Source organism: Physeter macrocephalus, chromosome 1 (genome assembly GCF_002837175.3).
Source record: "Physeter macrocephalus isolate SW-GA chromosome 1, ASM283717v5, whole genome shotgun sequence".
In the NCBI taxonomy this organism is placed as follows: domain Eukaryota; kingdom Metazoa; phylum Chordata; class Mammalia; order Artiodactyla; family Physeteridae; genus Physeter; species Physeter macrocephalus.
The window spans coordinates 91,874,263-91,892,235 of record NC_041214.2 but is presented as its reverse complement, the minus strand read 5'-3'; the positions used below and the strand labels follow the sequence as shown (position 1 = coordinate 91,892,235).

Below are 17,973 nucleotides of genomic sequence, written 5' to 3'. Positions count from 1 at the left end.
AAAAATAAAAATAAAAGAATAAAAAGAATAAAAGAATATTAAAAAAAAGAATAAAAACCACATACATAGTATGTCTTAATTTTGCATTTTACAAAGCCATATAAAAATGCCTGGAAGAGAACACACTAAAAGAATGATGGCCGTCTCCTGGTTGGATTTTAGGGCATTTGTATTTTTTTTTAATTAATTAATTAATTAATTATACTTTTGGTTGCATTGGGTCTTTGTTGCTGCACGCGGGCTTTCTCTCGTTGCGGCGATCAGGGGCTACTCTTCATTGCAGTACGCAGGCTTCTCATTGCAGTGGCTTTTCTTGTTGCGGAGCACAGGCTCTAGGCACGCGGGTTTCAGTAGTTGTGGCTTACAGGCTCTAGAGCACAGGCTCCGTAGTTGTGGCGCACAGGCTTAGTTGCTCCAGGGCATGTGGGATCTTCCTGGACCAGGGCTCGAACCCGTGTCCCCTGCATTGGCATGGGGATTCCTAACCACTGTGCCAACAGGGAAGTCCTATATTTTCTTTTTATAACTTTTTGGGTTTTATTTTCCAAAATTTCTTTAATTAATATGTACCATAGTTATAATCAGGAAATATATCGTTTAAAAAAAGTTTTTATTCCTTTCTTTCCCACTTTTCACCCCAACATTCAGTTGGCACCAAAAGCTCAAAGGCCTGTCCCTCTGATGTTGTCTCTTCCATGATAAAAAGTTGTAATATAGCTGTATTGGAAGTAATGCTTAAGTCCACATACAGTGTTTTAATTATTATGATTATACAAATATCATGGTTGCACACTCTCCTTTCCTGTATGTTCTTTTGCTTTTCTTAGTGTTAATCATTATCTCATTTTTGGGGGGTGGAGAGGTGGTTGTGACAGGGATGGGACAGAAGATAGGGATTCAGAGTGTCAAAGTTCTATTTTTTCACCTGGGTGGTCATTGCAAAGGTGTTTTCTCTTTATTCATTAAGCTATACTTTTGTGTGGTTTTTCTGTTCCTGTGTTATATTAAGAAAGAAAAAGTTAAAAAAAATAAATAAAAAGTTTAAATAAATCATGCAATATGAACGAAAGAGTGGCTTTTTTGTGTGTGTGTGTCTTATTTTTCTTTGAACCCAAATTTAAGTCTTTCCCCACGGCTCCAACAGTTTTATAAAATAAAATTTCATATAATTTTCCATAACAAGGTTGGTATGGAAACCAACCAACAGGTAGCCAGATAATCTACCTGTTTCAGTCAGTCTTCCCTGGGTCCCTCTGGGTGCATGCTCTCCTCCTAGGTTAATCTGGACCGTTGCTCTCCAGGCCTGTTGCACTGCTGTCAGCCTGATATCTCTCCTCACGCCCTTCCTCTGTTAGATCCCCTTTTTCTTGGATCCATGTTTTTGTTCTTTGTTTACTCTCGTTTTAGTGAAAGAATAGCATGTGTGAGATATATTTTTTGAGACCCTGCATGTCTGAAAATGTCTTTATTCTATTCTCATATGATAATAGTTTGGCTGGGTATAAAATTCACAACCAAACATTTTTACTTCAGAATTTTGAGGATAATTTCCGCTATATTCTAGCTTTAAATCTTGTTAGAGGTTTTATACCATGCATATTCCTAATCTTTTGGTCTGTTGTTGGAGTCTTCTCTTCAAGGCTGAAATTTTAAAATGTCATGTTTATGTGCCTCAGGGTAAACCTTTTTCATCAAGGTGCTAGTTACTGTGTGGGTCCTTTGATCTGGAGACCTCGTTCTTTGCTTCTGTCAAAATTTCCTGTATTCCTTCTTAGGTAAGTTCCTCCTCTGAATTTTTTTTATTGGCTGTTAGAACTCCTGAATTGATTCTCTAATTCTCTTATCTTTTCTCTCCTATTTTCCATCTCTTTGTATTTTTGTTCAACTTTCTGGGAAATTTCCATTATCTTTAAACCCTTTTACTGTTTTTGTTTTCTGTCATACTTTTTAATTTCTAAGAGCTTTAATTTATCCTTTTTATTGCATCTTGTTCTTGTTTCCTGAATGCAATACCTTCACTTATTTCTGAAGAATTGTCATTTCTTTGAAATGTTCTTCTTTCTGTTTTGAGTTTTCTCTGTTTTCATTGGGTTTCTCTGTATCTGTGTACTTGTTTTGGTCTTTCTTTTTGCATTGGGGCTTTTTCTCTTATGTCTGTGATCCTTATTATGCCCCTTCCTTTTTTTTTGGCCATACCACGCAGCATGTGGGATCTTAGTTTCCTGACCAGGGATGGAAGCTGTGGCCCCTGCAGTGCAAGCACAGAGTTTTAGCTGCTGGACTGCCAGGGAAGTCCCTGCCCCCTTCTTATTTAAAAGCAAACTACTAGAAACTGACTGCAAGCTCTGTGTACTTGGGCACTGCTTGCTAATGAGTGTATTTTGCTGTAGGACCTGCTACACAAATGACCAGCTGGCTTATTCTTTTAGAATCTTTGGTTTGATTTGTTCCTTCAAAGAATCCTCTTCTAATCTTCTGTCTGGGAGAAGAGGAGGGGGAGAAACCTGGGTACCAGATTCTTGGATTAGCTGGAAAAGGCAACTGCTGAATTCCATTGATAATCATAGTTTCTTAACCCCCCAGTTGTCCAAAGAGCCCCTCACAACACACCCACCTCTGTGCCTGGTATTCTCATGTTCAGGGCCTCTCTGGTTCAGTATCTCAAGGGAACATATTGTTCTTAGCATCCTCTGTGGAGAGGGAGGAGTGGTGACCTAGCTGTAAGAGTGAAGACAACTTGAGATCCAGCTGAAGCTTATACACAGATTTTCAACCAACCCTTCTCTTTTTAGGCTCCTACCTTAACCCTATCTTCCCCAATACTTTGTTCCTCCAATTTCTGATTCTTTCTGAAATTGTTTGGGTGCTCAGGTTTGACCCACATTCACTCTTTTAGATGATTGCTATTCTTTCATCTACTTTCTGTCTTCATGTATTATGACTTGGGATTACAGACACATCCTAGTTTTATTGAAAATAGTGACAGAGCTTTTATTGTTCTCTTTGCTTTTGGAGTGATGTTGAGACACCACCATCTAAAATCCCCAAGTCTCTGCCTTGGTTTTCAGCATAACTGTTATTGTATTTTTTGGCTTCCTGAATTCTCTAAATTTTCTGCAATGAACATGTAATATTTTAAGAAGAAAACGCACGCGTGCACACACACACACACAGATATTTCAAGACAAGAGGGCTCAAGAAGGCCTGGAGCAACAATCCGGCATTTTCCTCCCTCTTGCTGAAGGTTCTTGCTGAGCCAGCAGGGCCTATGAAGCCCCTTTATCTTTCACACTTCAGCTTCCTGACACCATGCAGCCATCCATGTGGCCTCAAGCACCTGCCAGAGAGCATCACACCCTCCTTGTCAGGGAGCACATTCCTGGCTTATTCACCTCTGGGCCAGGACTGGTTATGAAGTAGCCTTTGCCAACCATGCAAGCTAATCTGCATGCAGCGTGGATCCTTTCCTGAGTTATGAATGATCATGCCTCCAAAACACAACAGTTTTTATAAACAGAGAATTCAGGGTGTGTGTGTGCGCATGCACACACGTGCGGTGTGTATTTTGCCATGACACACGTGTTTCCACTTCACTGATACCATTCCAGTCAATAGTGGCTGGGCATGACCGGGAATTCTCCATGACTGCTTGCTACAGACCTGACCAGTGCCTGACATATATGAGTGGCCCCTGTGAAGCAGGCACCCTGGGCCCTGGAACACTCTTGAACTTCATTGGCTCTACCAGGTTCAAGGGAATCCAAAACCCCAAGATCTAACACAGGCCCCTACAGGCTCTGGATTCATGGGGTGAATAGAAACTCATTGAGGAATCCCCAGACTGCAGAAATAGTCATTATGACCCCTGAGCTCTCACTGACCGGACTCCACCTTGGCCTGAGAACACTGCTATTGCAGTTGAGCCAGTAAGCACAAGAGAGTCCAAGACACGAGGTCCAGGAGTGGTCTTTCCTTCCTCCTCCTCCCCTCCCCAAGATCCTCTACTTCCTCTACCACCGGGATCTCACATTTTACAACCTGACCTACAAACAGATTTTGCTGCAAATCCTGTAAGAATTGATACAGCCAATTAAGTCAGGAAATTGCTCTCGAAATTTAACATGTCCATCAATCTCAACCAAAATGGTAGCACTGATTTGGTGGGCTGAGGCTTTGAGGCTATTTTGATTTAATCCAGCAAAAACTATAGAGGGCTTCCCCCACCTCACAGATTTACTCATTTCTCAGTCAATTCTGGTTTTATTAAACTCAGAAATGTAAGCACCTCATAAAATAACCTTCACCAATACTCCCCTGCTGGACTCACACATTTCCACTGCGGAAGTGTTGCCGATTAGAGCTGCTAAGGCAATGGGCAGAAATCTCCGGTTGTATTGCCTTTGGTGTACTTGTGTCCCTACTTGTGAATCTGTGATTCTACCTTTTTTCCAACAAGGGTTTAGGGCAACGTGTGTATGTGGAGATTTACTCACAAATGGAAAGTTATCCTCTATTAAAGTCAAACTCTACTGGGGTCATCTCCCCAACCCTGAGAAGACCATCTGTCACCCCAGTGCATTGCTCTAATTGACCAGACCAGGCCAAGAGGAGCCCACACACATATGCACGAAGACAACATTACATTTGGAGACTGGATATCATCTTTAATTAATAATGCCACAGCCCAACATCCTTTCTGTTGCTGTGGCAGATTGTGATTGTGTGTGTACATGTGTGCGTTCCTGAACAGATGAGGGGCCAGCAGAGACTCCCACGCAGGTCTCAGCCAACAACTCTGTTGAGGAGCAACTGGAAAGCAGTCTCCAGAGCAGCACGGAGACTGGACTCCCGCCTTCCTTCCTCCTGGGTCACCTTTCGTGCACTCTGAGGGAAAGGCTGAGGAATGTGCCAGCCCAGATTAAAGGACTTCTCAGCAAAGATCAGTCTCCAGCCCCCAGTCCTCACTGCCTCTGACCAGAGGGATGTCGCTGGGTAAAGCACAGACTGCTAGGCAAAGGTGGACAACCTGGGCCAGCCTTGGTCCCCATGTCACACTGGGGCAGCACCACAATGACCCAGCCCTGGGCAGAGAATCCAGAACTACTGGGGCCATCTGACTAGTTTCTTTCAGAGATAATCAGGATGTAGCCCAGGCCCTTCCTGGGGCCAGCCAAAGAGGGGCAGACTCAGCCCCTGATAGCTACACGGGCCGTCATTTCCAACCCAAACCTAAAAGCCTGCCCTCCTGCCATCTCCACTCTCCAATTCCCTCACACGCCTAGTAGGTCCACAGCCCAGACATGGCAGGGGAGATCAGCATGATGGTGGGTTCCAAGGAGGCCATGAGAGACCCGGGCTGAGCTGGAACTGCAGCCATGTGCCAGCCTGAAGCCAGCCCTCTCCCCCATGGTCACCGCCAGCCAGAGCTCTTTGAAGCCAGATGGGACCCCACAAGGCAAGGCAGCAAGTTCTTGCCCTAGTGCAGAGGGAGAAAACCAAACTGGCTCTACCGTCCCACCTCCACCTGCTCTGTGCCTTAGGAAGGCAAGGAGCCCAAGTCCCCAGGACAGTGGTATCAGCTGTTGGGGAAGCACCGTTGTCCAGGTGAGGCCTCAGGCCGGAAGCTGTGTTTGTTCAATGGACTCGGGTAGTAGGTGGTTGTGTATACATTGGTCTGCTGCAATGGGTAGAAGTTGGCTCTGTCATCGGGGATCAGGTTATTCTTATTCAGGGTCTGTGGGAGAAGGAAAGAACAAGAGAGGAAGGGGTGAAGGGAGAGGTGGGGAAAGAGGACAGGCCAGAGCAAGGAAATCAGGAGCCAGTCAATGAGAGAACTTTCTGGCTGCTGACACAGTGTTCTGCTCACCACACCACTGCTCTCTCCCGAGTGCCCAGCCTAGTTACGTCCAGCGTAGGGCCAGGACCACCGCACCCTTCACCCTGCCCTCTGCTTCTCCGAGAAGACTCTCACCTTGAATTCCATGGGTGTGTACTTCTCATTCTTGGGGGCACCCCCCGCCTTGTAATGCAGGTGGTTGGGGGTGGCGGGATGGACGAGCGTGGACTCCTGGGACTGGTGCCTGCAGTGCTGGCAGGACAGGTACACCGCCAAGGTCAGCAGCCCAGAGCCCAGGAAGCAGGAGATGCCTGTGGCCACCAGGTGGAGGAGACTGAACCCTGGGAGAGGGAAGAGACAAGAGGTAAGGAAAGGGCCACTGTGAAGACCCCCAACTGCCTCCCAATAGGAGGCTCTGAGACATAAAGGGAAGGGCTTTGAAGCCAGAGTCATCAGAAACAGGAAGGCTGTGTGGCCTGTCACCAGGGGCCTGTCTCACAGGACCACCTGTGGCTTGGGTCAGAGGAGGCAGCCAGTGGTGTGGAGTTGGGTGACTCTTCTTGAATACAGACTTGACCACCACTTCTTAGCTGAGGGGCATGGATGGAATTGCCCAGACTCCCCTACACGTGGTCTAAAGCAGTGCGGGATCCCAACAAGGTTTGTGGGTCTGGAGCGAGAAATGGAGAGACTCCAGGTTTCGGAGTAGGTGGGTCTCCTCCTTGGGGAGGGGGGGCAGGTTCCTTTTACCTCCACAGCCAGTGGCCTCGTCCATACTGGAGGCAGGCAGGATCACTGCAGGAAGACAAGCAGAGGAGGTGTAAGAGGCAGGGAGGAGAGGACGTGGGTCCCTCCAGGGCGGTGTGTGTCGGTGTGTGTCTTGGAGGACCCCTGGGTCAGCGCTGACCTGTGGGACTGCACCTGGGGACCTTCATTTCCCTTGGTCTCCCCCCAGGCCCCACCTCTAAGAAAGGTCGGCCCATCCATTAAATGAGGAAACGCAAAGGCCCAAAGTGTGTGAACCTCCCACCCCGGCATTTCATCCTGCACCCCGCAGGATACTTCAGAAGGGGAAGGAAGCTGGGGGCTCAGGGCAGGAAGGGTTGGTGTGAAGGCGCTGGCTCAAAGACCTACCGGGAATCTCCCTGTAGGGGCAGGGGCGGCTCTGGCTGCTGTTTCCAGCACAAGCGCTGGGCCCGGGGACCAGCTCCTCGCAGTGCCGGCCACGGCTTTGGACTCCATCCTCCGTGCATGCACTCCACTCAGACCATGGCGACCAGCCTTCTGTGGGTTGTGGGTTGTGGGTTGGGATGAGGTTAACCACCAGACCCCCTTAGAGGGGATGCGCAGGCTCCGCATTGCTCCCCAGGCCTTGCCAGATGCACTTAGTACCTGGGCAGGCCTGTGTGGCACACAGCGCCTCCTCCGTGTGCAGCCCGAGACAGATGTCCTCACCCGGGGAGGGGGGGGGGCTGCTGCAGGAACGGGTGCGTTGATAGTGGCCGCCACCGCAGGAGGCTGAGCATGGAGACCAAGAGGTCCAGCAGGACCAGGCACCCCGCACTGCAAGGCGATAGGGTGGGTGAAGAGGGGCTGCAGGTGCAGGCATGGCCCAAGGCAGTCTTCTACCCCGTCCCAGGCTAGGCCTCTCAGGGCCACACTGCCCTCAACATCTGCCCTGACCCAGCCCTAAGGTCCACTGTTAGGGAGTCCCTCTCCCCTCAGGGGTGGCAGGGGAAATGCAGGCTGCAGAGGGGACACCAAAAACCAACTCTGCCTCAAATCAAGCTCCTTGTCTAGCTAACCCATTAAAGGAGAGAAAACAGCGACACGGAGGGTGAGGAAATGCCCTGGTCCCTGGGAGTAGCTGCCGTGTCCATGTTCAGGGCAGAAAGTTGCTCTGGGGCCCCTGTACAGGGTTGGCAGGGAGGAGAGGTCTCCAAGCAGGAGTTAGTTGTAGCCTGGGTAGGCCTGGGAGTCTCCCCGATGGGGGTTCCCTGGGCGAGGGGTTCCCTGGGCCAAGATTCCTTAGTGCAGGGTTACCTGGACAAGCTTGGGGGTTGCAGTCCTGGTACTCGGCAGCGTCACCCACGCACGGCAGGCCCCCGCTGCGGGGCTCCGGGTTCGTGCATGTTCTCTTGCGGACGCGGAAGCCCAGCCCACAGTCCCGAGAGCAGGAGGCCCACGGGCCCCAGGCGGCCCAGCCCCCGCTCACCGTGTGCGGGGAGGTGCCCCCGCTGCGCAGGAGCTCCTCCACCAAGGCTGGGGGGATACAGGGGGCCTGGCCTCAGCCACAGAGTGCTCCCACTGCAGCCCAAAGGCCTCTGGCCTTCTTCCAAACCGCACGTCCCCTCCCCGCCCCCTCCTCCCCCAGCTCTCACTCCCGGCCCCGCCCCATCGCTCTGGGCCTGGGAGGGAGGGTGGAGGGAGGGTGGCGGGTGGGGAGGCGCAGGGCTGTACCGTCCGTGTCGCAGGCTCCAGAGCCGTCCGCGGGGCAGGTTCGGGTCTCCGTCCTCCTCCGGCCAAACTGCAGCCCGTGGGGGTCGGCCAGTGGCGCGCGGCACGTGAAGCGGAAGCGCTGCTCCTGCCGCGCCCCGCCTTGGGTCACGTTCACCGGTAGCCAGGGCGTCCACGGCGTGTTGCGCCGCACTTCGGGGCAGCCTTCAGGGTTGCAAGTCTTGAATTCCTTCGGGGTGAGGACTGGTGTTGTTGCACAGCCTCGCAGCCCCAGGCCTGCCCCTCGCTCCGCCCTCCGCCCCGTCTCTGCCCTCCCCTTGGCTCGAGGTCCAGGCATCCCGCGCCCGCCCCCGGCCCGGCCCTCACCACGCCGCAGCCCGGGCAGGAGTTGCCGTTCTCACAGGCCCGACGCCGCGATTGCACACCGCTCCCACAGTGGCTGCTGCACTTGCTCCAGGAGCCCCAGGAGGCCCAGAAGATGGGCACCGGGCAAGGCGTGTTTTCGTTACAGAACCTGACGGGGAGAGGGGGAGGAGTCGTTACTCTAGGGAACGGGCACCCCTTTCCCTATGAGTGGTCACTGGGATTGCGAGACTGGAAAAACGAGGGTCCACTGGACCACCTGGAGAATCCAGGCCACCTTCTAGGGGGCCCGCGAAGTCGGGGACCTCGGGGCTGGCTTGTCGCAGAAACCAATAGCCACGCCCTAGCTCACCGTTCCTCCCTGCTCTTGCCCACGCAGATGCGGCCCCCGTGGCGCGGAGCAGGGTTGCTGCAACTTCGCTGGCGGACCTGGAATCCAATCCCACAGGAGGTGCTGCATAGGGCCCACGATGACCACGGTGTCCACGCCCCGTTCCTGGTGGGGCCGGAGGGGATAGAGACAAATGACCCTCTGAGCTCTAGCTTCTCAGATCTAATCACATCTGCATAGATGGATTTTGTATTGTTGTCCGGAAGTGCCATTGACAGGAGATAGTTCCTAACCAGGCCTTCTCAGGAATGACTTATTCATTCATTTATTCACTCCTCGAACATGCATTGAGAGCCTTCTTCCATATATCAGGCTGTGCTTAGGGTTAGAGCACAAAGATATACCCACATGGCCTCTACTCGCAGGGGAAAAGGACATATTCTCCAGAGAAGGCCTTTGCCATCTGCAACCTTTGTTTCAGCCTTGTTGGTTGGCAGACCCTGGTGTTCAAACCCATGCTCTCTCCCCCATTCTACTACAGCACATGCTTTGCTCCAACCTCAAGACACCACCCACTCTTGTCTCCTTTGCCCCTAATTTTCAAATTTTGTTTCTACCACTTACTGGCTGTTTAAGGCTGGGCAAGTTACCGAAACCTTCTGTGCCTCATCATACTCTTATCTTTAAAGTAAGGATAATGATTGTATTCCTACCCCATGAGGTTGTTGTGATGGTTAAATTAATAAATGTAGTGTATATAAAATTATTTTAAGAGGGTCAAGAATTATGGGTTATTTATTTTAACCACTTTAGGGAGTCCTCAGGTAGTAGGCAGTGTGCAAGCTCGCGCTCTCTCTCTCTCTCTCTCTCTCTCTCTCTATATATATATATATATAAAATATGATCTCATTTAACCCTCCCAACAACCTTCAGGGTGGGCACTGTAACCCTCATTTAGAGAAGCTCAGAGTGGTTAGGTAGCTACCACCATCCCATGCTGTCCCTCCTGTTTGGGACTGCAAGGCTTATTGAGGATATGATCTGTCTAGGGATAACTCCCATGCCTCTTTGTGTTAAGAGCACCGCAAGGCAGAAAGTTCTCTCCCACTGGAGTGGAAACTCTCCCAGGGCTCATGTTTCCTGCCTCAGACATCAGCCACCTGTCCAGTGCCCTGCACAGCCCTGAAGTGTTTTCTGTCCCTTAGTGCAAACAGCTGGCTGGGGATGCCCCGTTCCCTCCATCCCCCCTCCCCCATTACAAGGCCACCGCCAGCAAGCCCTGCGTCCTCACATACCTGGAGCAGTTGGCAACGTGGATGGCTGGCCCCAGGCAGTCACAGCCCCCACAGCGGGGTCGGGGGGAGTCACAGGCCCGGGCTCGACACAGGCAAGAACCTGAGTTGTCCCCATCTAAGTGCTCACACGGTTGCCATGGTGACCATGGGCCGAAGCCCCCATCCCGAGTCACATTTCGCACCTGCAGACACACACCAGGAGCAGGACCCTGTCACACAAGGTAGGGGCAGGGAAGGTACAAGGTCCCAGGGCTGTGGGGACACTGATGGAGAGTCATGGCCTGAATTCGGGGGAAGAGGTCCCTGGTGGGGGGTACAAAAGGGTTCTCACAGGACATGCTGTGATGTTCTGGGTCCAGAGGCTCATGTTGGAGCTGTCCTCGAGCGTGCTGCAACGTTGCTGCTTCCCGTCCCAGCCGCAGTACGGGTCCCGTGCCCCCAGGCATGCCCTGCCAGACAGAGGTCCAGAGACTCAAGCCCACTGGACTCCCACCATCACCTGCATCCCAAGAATACACCTGGACACTCTCCTCTGGGCAATTCTTTCTTTCAGTTGTCCTCCACAATAATAACGAAGTTCACTGAGTACTTGCTATGTGCCAGGCATCGTTTTAAGCACTTTAGAAGCATGAATTAACTCAATACAACAACTCAGTGAGGAAGGTACTGTTATTATCTTCATGTTACATGGAGGAAACCCAGAGCCGACCATGGACTCACACTATGGTGCTCCAGAACCCACACACTTAGCCAAGAGATTACTGCCTTCCCTGAGTCTGGGTGCCTCACAGTCCTCGTCTAGGGCCACAGGTGAAGATGTGGTGAACAGAAATCCAAAGAGGTAGTTCCTCCCTGCTAGTCACTATGATTATAGTGATGGAAAGGACCTTACAGATGATCTGGCCCAGTGGTTCTCAACCCTGGCTGCACATTAGAATCACTAAAGGAGATTTTTTAAAAAAATTTCCTTCATTAAAAAAAAAAATAGTAGTTATTTATTTATTTGGCTGCGCTGGGTCTTAGTTGCGGCCTGCGGGATCTTTGTTACTGCGTGAGAGATCTCTGTTGAAGAATACGGGTTCTTAGTTGAGGCATGTGGGATCTAGTTCCCTGTCCAGGGATCGAACCCAGGCCCCCTGCATTGGGAGCGCAGAGTCTTAACCACTGGACCACCAGGGAAGTCCCTAAAGGATCTTTTTTAAAAATACTGATACCCAGGCCCACCCCAGACAAGAATTTCTGGGTGGGTGGGCTGGGGATTTAAAAGCTTGAGGGTGATTCTAATGGGAGCCAGACTGAGAATCGCTGGGATCCGTAAAACAACCTTTTCATTGTATAAAGGAAGAAACAGTCACAGAGAAGGGAACAGGCGTTTCCCCAAGATCACGCAAACTGTACAGGGAAGAGCTGGGGCTAGAACCTAGACCTCTCCACCACACTCTTCCCCTCATGCTCCTGCCTCCCAGCTGGAGGCTGTGTCTTCCTTCACACACTGAGTGAACGTGAGCCCATGCCTCAAAACACAGGTGCAGGGTCAGGGGACACCTGGGCATCCACATGTTTGTGCTGCTCAGTGGCAGAACCCAGAGTCCAATGCATTGGCATCATAAGAAGGAGCTCAGGCTGGGATGAGCCAGGGGTCACATCCCAGGTCCCCATTATTCCTAGGCAGGTCTATCTCAAATGAGCCAGGAGAGGTAACACGCTGATGCATGTCCCAAAGCCCCCACTTCTCATAACCTAGGCTCCTCTCTTCCCTTTTTACTTCTGACTTAGTCATTGTATCCTCTACAGTTTGTAACAACAACAACAAAAGTGAAATCTCTACTGGTAAGACTCCAAGGAGGGGAAAAACAATATGGGAATTGTGGAATCAAGATTTGCTGTCCATTGCTAAGTAAACAGAGTATCAGATTCTGGAGCCTGAAGGAAGTTCCCTCCAACCCCCAGAGAGCCCACTGCCAACCTCAGGGGATTCGCTGGGTCCCTTCTGCCTCCTTTCGCCAACTTCCACCCTCTCTGGCCAGGTCTGGCTGCTCCACAGCAGTGGACCTGCTGCAGAGGGTCTAGGAGAGCACTGAGAGTGAGAGTGAGGCAGTAATTGGAGGTTAGAAAGCAGAAGAGGTTTGGGGTTAAGGAGGTGCTGGATGACAAAGAGGGTGGGGGAGCCCATGCGATGACATGAGTCTGCAGAGGTATTTTCCTTTGGCCAAAGGGGCCAAGGCTGCCCAGGTCTAAAGGGATACACAAAGGAATCAAGGGGCTGCCCCTTTTGGTGTCTCCAGGATAGCATCTTTCTTTTCTCTTGAAGCTTCAGGGAAAGTCACCTGTCAGGTGAGTTCTTTATTTTCAGTGAGTTCAACAGACCAAAGAGAAAAGAGGTTATACAGAGACCTTATAAAGAAGAGGGTGGGGCTTCCCTGGTGGCGCAGTGGTTGAGAGTCTGCCTGCCAATGCAGGGGACGCGGGTTCGAGCCCTGGTCCGGGAAGATCCCACATGCCGCGGAGCAACTAAGCCCGTGCACCACAACTACTGAGCCTGCGCTCTAGAGCCCATCAGCCACAACTACTGAGCCCGCGTGCCACAACTACTGAAGCCTGCATGCATACAGCCCGTGCTCCACAACAAGAGAAGCCACCGCAATGAGAAGCCCGCGCACCGCAGTGAAGAGTAGCCCCTGCTCACCGCAACTAGAGAAAGCCCGCGCGCAGCAACGAAGACCCAACAAACCCAAAATTAAATAAATTAAATAAATAAATTTAAAAAAAAAAAAAGAAGAAGAAGAGGGTGGGGCTCCCCCTTGTTGCCAGAGGAGGGCAAAGACAGTGTTGTCCCTTTCTCCAGCAACCCATGACCTCCGATAAAGGAGGCGATGCGTGGGGTTTCAGTGAGTGACAGCCTCGCTGGACCCCAGTAAACATACCCTGGCCCACCTGCGAATCCAGAACACTCATCTGTTTCTCAAGACTATGTTTCCACTTTATTCTCTCAAGGACAATTTGTGTGAATTATACGATGCACGGTGCTCATATTTTCATTTGGGATCAATGGTTTGATTTAGGTGTGTTTCGCCAGCAAATACATCAAACTAGACATCATAGGACTGAATACAATACATGTGCAAAAGTAGTCTCAGCATCCTGTGGTTTTGAGGTTCTGCTTACTGGCTGATATTTGGGTCAAATTTGCTGCTAGCAGATTCAGCCAATCAGAACTCAGTAAAGCCCACTCCTGAGTGTATTTCCCTCAGTTCTCAGAAATGGGCATCAAACTCTAGAAGCACTGATATGGCACTTTATAAGCAACATAGATTAAATAGTTTTAAAAAACACTAGTCATGACGAGTGATTAATAATAATAATAATAATAATACATACATATATACGATTCTACCCATCAAAAACAAATGTCTGCCAGTAGAGAGAATGGATGAGAGCAGATAATTTGAATTGATTACACAGATAAAAACAGAAGATTCTGGAGGAATGCAATTTGCCTCATGCTACTTCTTTCATCTAGGGCCTAACCAGTTCTAGAACAGTTGTTCCCAGTCTTGACAACAAATTAGAATCTCCTGGGGATCTTTTAAAAAGCTTAAGCCAACAAAACAAAAAACCCTCCTATTTCTGGGCCTTCTGGACTGGAGTAAGCCTAGGCACAAGAGTCTTTGAAACACTCCTCAGGTGATTGCAATGAACAGCATTAGAACTGCTGTTCCAGGGCCACTTTTGTCAGCGTTCTCAAGCCAAGAGATGAAGTGCCTTGTCTTTCCAATCCATGACAGGATAAGAAAAGAGGGAAGAAAAACACAGAGTAGATGCTGGCCCCAGCCCCTCACTCAGGATCCCTTGCCCTCAGCCTCTCCTGCTCTCAGTTCTCCCAGAGAAGAAAGAGGAGACCAGATTCTCCATGGACACGCCTGCCCTGCCCTGCTCCAGTCCTGGCCGCCTGAGGGGACCTGCGAGACTCCCCTGGTACCAGCGCCTGAGGTCTTTTTTTTTTTTTTTTTTTTTGGTACGCGGGCCTCTCACTGCTGTGGCCTCTCCCGTTGCGGAGCACAGGCTCTGGACGCGCAGGCTCAGCGGCCATGGCTCACGGGCCCAGCCGCTCCGCGGCATGCGGGATCTTCCCGGACCGGGGCACGAACCCGTTTCCCCTGCATCGGCAGGCGGACCCTCAACCACTGCGCCACCAGGGAAGCCCTGAGCTCTTTTCTTGTCCACATTTGCTGCTTTTGGCCAAAGGCCACTCCAGAGCTTCCAGAGCAGAGGATGTTCTTAAGAAAATTAAAGCTCCAAGCAGAGGAGAGTTAAAGTGTGTCTCTGACTATAGGAGTTGGTGGCAGTTTAGAGTTCCTTTCATAAAAGCAGCCATCAGACCAATAAAATATCATCATGTCTTTTTTACTGCAGTGTCTCAAGCAGCCATTACAAAAGGCAACAGCTTCATTTCACGGGCTCCAAAGCAGGACAGAGATGGATAGTGGAATTTGCAAGCAGGCGGATTCCAGCACTGCGTAGCAAGAGTTTCACAATGGGAGCTGTCCAGGGTGGAGCTTGGGAGCAAGTGGCCATTACTTAAGATGGTAATGGAACGGGGCCCAGACCCCCCGCCAGGGAGGGAGGTTGGGATAAGCTGGCAATAAGGGGCCCCTCCCTCCAGGGCAGCATGAAAGGCGTGCTGGAAGGAGGAAGGGGGCGGTTCTTCATACATAAACACCTGCTTTGTAGAGCCAGTCAGCCATTCATTCTCTCTGCTCCTGTGAGCACCAGTCTCTCTGGCCAGGCCAGGGTCCTGGTCGTGCCGCATGGGGCTGAGGTTTGCCTGAGTGAAGGGAGGGTGCTAGAGACAAGCCCCTGGATTCTGGACAGAGGAGGGGGCCTGAAGGGGCCTCTGCTTACCCACCCTCAGCTTCCTGCCAGCTTTGGAAGGAATGAGGAAAGAAGCAGGAAATGTCTCTCGTGGGACACAGTAAAACTCCGTGACAAACTGCCTCACAACAGCATAAATTCTGATATAGTGTGATGAGCAGTTGGCTCCCAGACTCCCGGAGCGCACAGCTTGCTGGCAGCACGGGCTTACTCTGGTCATTTTATAACTTTGCAGTAATGAGACCGCACATTTTAGATCCACCTATAGCTTTATGGCAGGGTTTCCACTGTACATATCAAGGCCTCTTTCTTATCCCAAACTCAGGAAACCAAAAGTATCAGACGCTGAACTGACCTCTGTCTACTGTGCTGTTCCACCTGGCCACGTTTCGTGAACCCCCTGTCTCCTGTCTGCAGCACCACGTGAACGGGGAAACGTCCAGCATCGTCCCTCCTCTCGTTCCACTGCAGACCCCATCACATCATATCTGGCCTAGAGCCACAGCAGCTCACGCTGGCCAACCATCTGCCCTGAGACAATGCTGCTCGCCACTGTCTGATTGATCTTTGTAAGACACCTATTCACACTGCCCGTCACACCACTCCCCCGTTCAAAGACCACTTCAGTGCCCCCAGTCACAGGATTCAAGTCAAAATCCTCCCTTGGCATTCTCAGCTGGCCTCAATCCACTTTCCAGTCCCATTCCCCACTCCTCTCCTGCACCAGCCTGCTCTCAGGCCAAGCAATCAATCAACTGCAGGATCAGTCATGTGTAGAAGGCCACTTTGTGCCTGAGGCTGGGCACGGCCCCCTGGTGGAGTATAAAAAATACTGGGACATTGGACTTGCCTTCAAGGATTTACAACCTCTTAAAGAACACGGTACATGTCAAAAGTTTAATAACGACACAGCAGTTAAAGAAGAACCTAAGAGGGAAATGCCATGATTCACTGCCAAGCAGTGCTGTCTGTATTCAGCGTCACAAATTCTGAGACTCCAGAGAGCCCAGGAGACTGGAGGGCCCCTAAATGCATTTGCGGAGATAAAAAAGGAATAAGGACACTAGCTACCAATGATGACTCGCTGGACTAGGAGCTTCGTGAGCATTATTCCCAATCCTTACAACTCCTCTGCCAAAAGTAAATACCATCCGCTTCATCACATTTCCCCCTATTTTGCCCAGGAGAAAGCCAAAGCTCAAAAGGTTAAGTAACTTGCTCAAGATCATATAGCTGGCAGATGATGAAGCTGAGATGGAGTCCCAGGTATACCCAATTCCACCACGCCAAGTCCCTCCCATTATACCCCATTCTCTCCCCACATGTCAGATTCAGGCCAAGGTCTCTCTCCCCAACCAGACATCTAGAGCCCTGAGGGAAATAAGAGTGTTCCAGACCTATTTCATCTTGCCTCCCTCTTCTCACACCGACAGCCCCGTGAAGTGCTCTGAGCATGGGAGGGCTTCGCAAATGTTTGGTGCTTTGCTGATGGAGCCCTGTGCTGGGGCTGAGGGAAGCTTGGGTATCTGCCCACTGCACTCGACTCCCCCCCGCTCCCCGCTGTCACACCATGACCTTCTAGCCTCCTCCCTGGCCCTCCAGGCCTCTGCTCAGATCCCAGCACACTCCACCGGGGCTGGCAAACAACGCTTGGCAGCCTGGATGCCATTTGTCTCCCAAATCTTGAGGACAGATGGGCACAGCCAGGAGGTCCCTGTGTTGCAAAGGCCACAGGAGCCCACATGGCTGTGGTTATGCCAGCTAAAGGCAATTTTTGAATTATCTCCAAAATGAACGGGTGCAGCTCAGGGTAGCCTCACGTGCTTAGGAGTCTGAGACACATTTGCATTTGGCTTTGGAATAGGCTTTTGTTTCCCCCTTAAACGTCAATGTCATTATTGCCAAATTTGTGAGTCCACCTGAAGCTAAGGTATGGAGAACTGATTGCAGAAGCTGTTGGGAAGCCAACGTCCCATCTCCACATGTTTCCTCACTTCCACCGCACCCATGCCAGGCCTTTCTGCCTCTTCTAAGTGGGGAAGTTACAGAAGCAAACTTGTGGCTGACTCAAAGCCTCATCTCCTATCTGCCCTCACATCTGCATAGCAAGTGCTGTGGTTTCAAAGATAAAGACCACTCTCTGAACTGAAGGGACTGAGAGTAAATCAGGTGGTCTAGAGATGGCCACCAGGCCCTAACTGTGGGCTTGACAACAGGGATAACGACAGCCACCACCGTTTGCTCAACACATATATCCCCCAGGTGAGTGATAAGTGGTTTCGGCAGATTATCCCACTTATCCTTCACAAAAACCCTGCAGAGATTTTATGAGGAGGAAACCAAGGTTCAGAGAGGTTAAATGACTTGCCCAAAGGCACACACCTGGAGATTGCGCCAGGATGCCACCCCAGGACGACCTGACTCCTTAGCTCCACCTCATAAGCGCCAGCTCCCAGCGCGATGCGCAGGGATCTGCGTCTGGAGGCACACCCGCCCGGCCGCCCGGCCGCCTTCCCGCGGCGCCCGCTTACCCCTGGCTGCGGTAGGCGGCGCACCGCTCCAGCGGCACCCGCAGCACGCCGTCGCTCAACCCCACGAAGAGCGCGCGGGCGCTGTGCAGGATGCGCAGGCTGCGCAGCGGCTCCCGGCGCCCGGGGGGCAGCACGTGCAGCTCCTCCAGGTAGCAGCCGCGGAGGTTGCGGCTCGTCGTGGACAGCGCCTTCAGGATGGTGCCGGACTCTGGAGGGGCCAGATCAGGGTGGCCTTAAAGGCCCCGGGGAACCTCGCGGCCCAGCCCCTGCCGCTCAACCTCCTCCCAC

The 17,973-nt window shown here is 51.3% G+C and overlaps 1 protein-coding gene across 2 annotated transcripts in view; it reads right to left on the bottom strand.

The window, feature by feature from the left end:
• Nucleotides 1-5,575: 5,575 nt before the first annotated feature.
• The window catches only part of SEMA5B (semaphorin 5B), a 41,490-nt gene continuing 29,092 nt past the window's right edge, over nt 5,576-17,973 (bottom strand). Inside the window, exons 10-21 of one of the 2 annotated variants that reach the window (XM_024120331.1) lie at nt 17,686-17,893; nt 10,614-10,731; nt 10,283-10,464; nt 9,009-9,152; nt 8,660-8,807; nt 8,297-8,522; nt 7,880-8,098; nt 7,229-7,399; nt 6,971-7,120; nt 6,587-6,631; nt 5,972-6,177; nt 5,576-5,734 (exon numbers count right to left, since the gene is read on the bottom strand). In XM_024120331.1, coding sequence (XP_023976099.1) covers nt 5,576-5,734; nt 5,972-6,177; nt 6,587-6,631; nt 6,971-7,120; nt 7,229-7,399; nt 7,880-8,098; nt 8,297-8,522; nt 8,660-8,807; nt 9,009-9,152; nt 10,283-10,464; nt 10,614-10,731; nt 17,686-17,893 — 1,976 coding nt within the window. The remainder of the gene's footprint in view (nt 5,735-5,971; nt 6,178-6,586; nt 6,632-6,970; nt 7,121-7,228; nt 7,400-7,879; nt 8,099-8,296; nt 8,523-8,659; nt 8,808-9,008; nt 9,153-10,282; nt 10,465-10,613; nt 10,732-17,685; nt 17,894-17,973) is intronic. The other variant, XM_007109054.2, reaches the window with a different exon arrangement.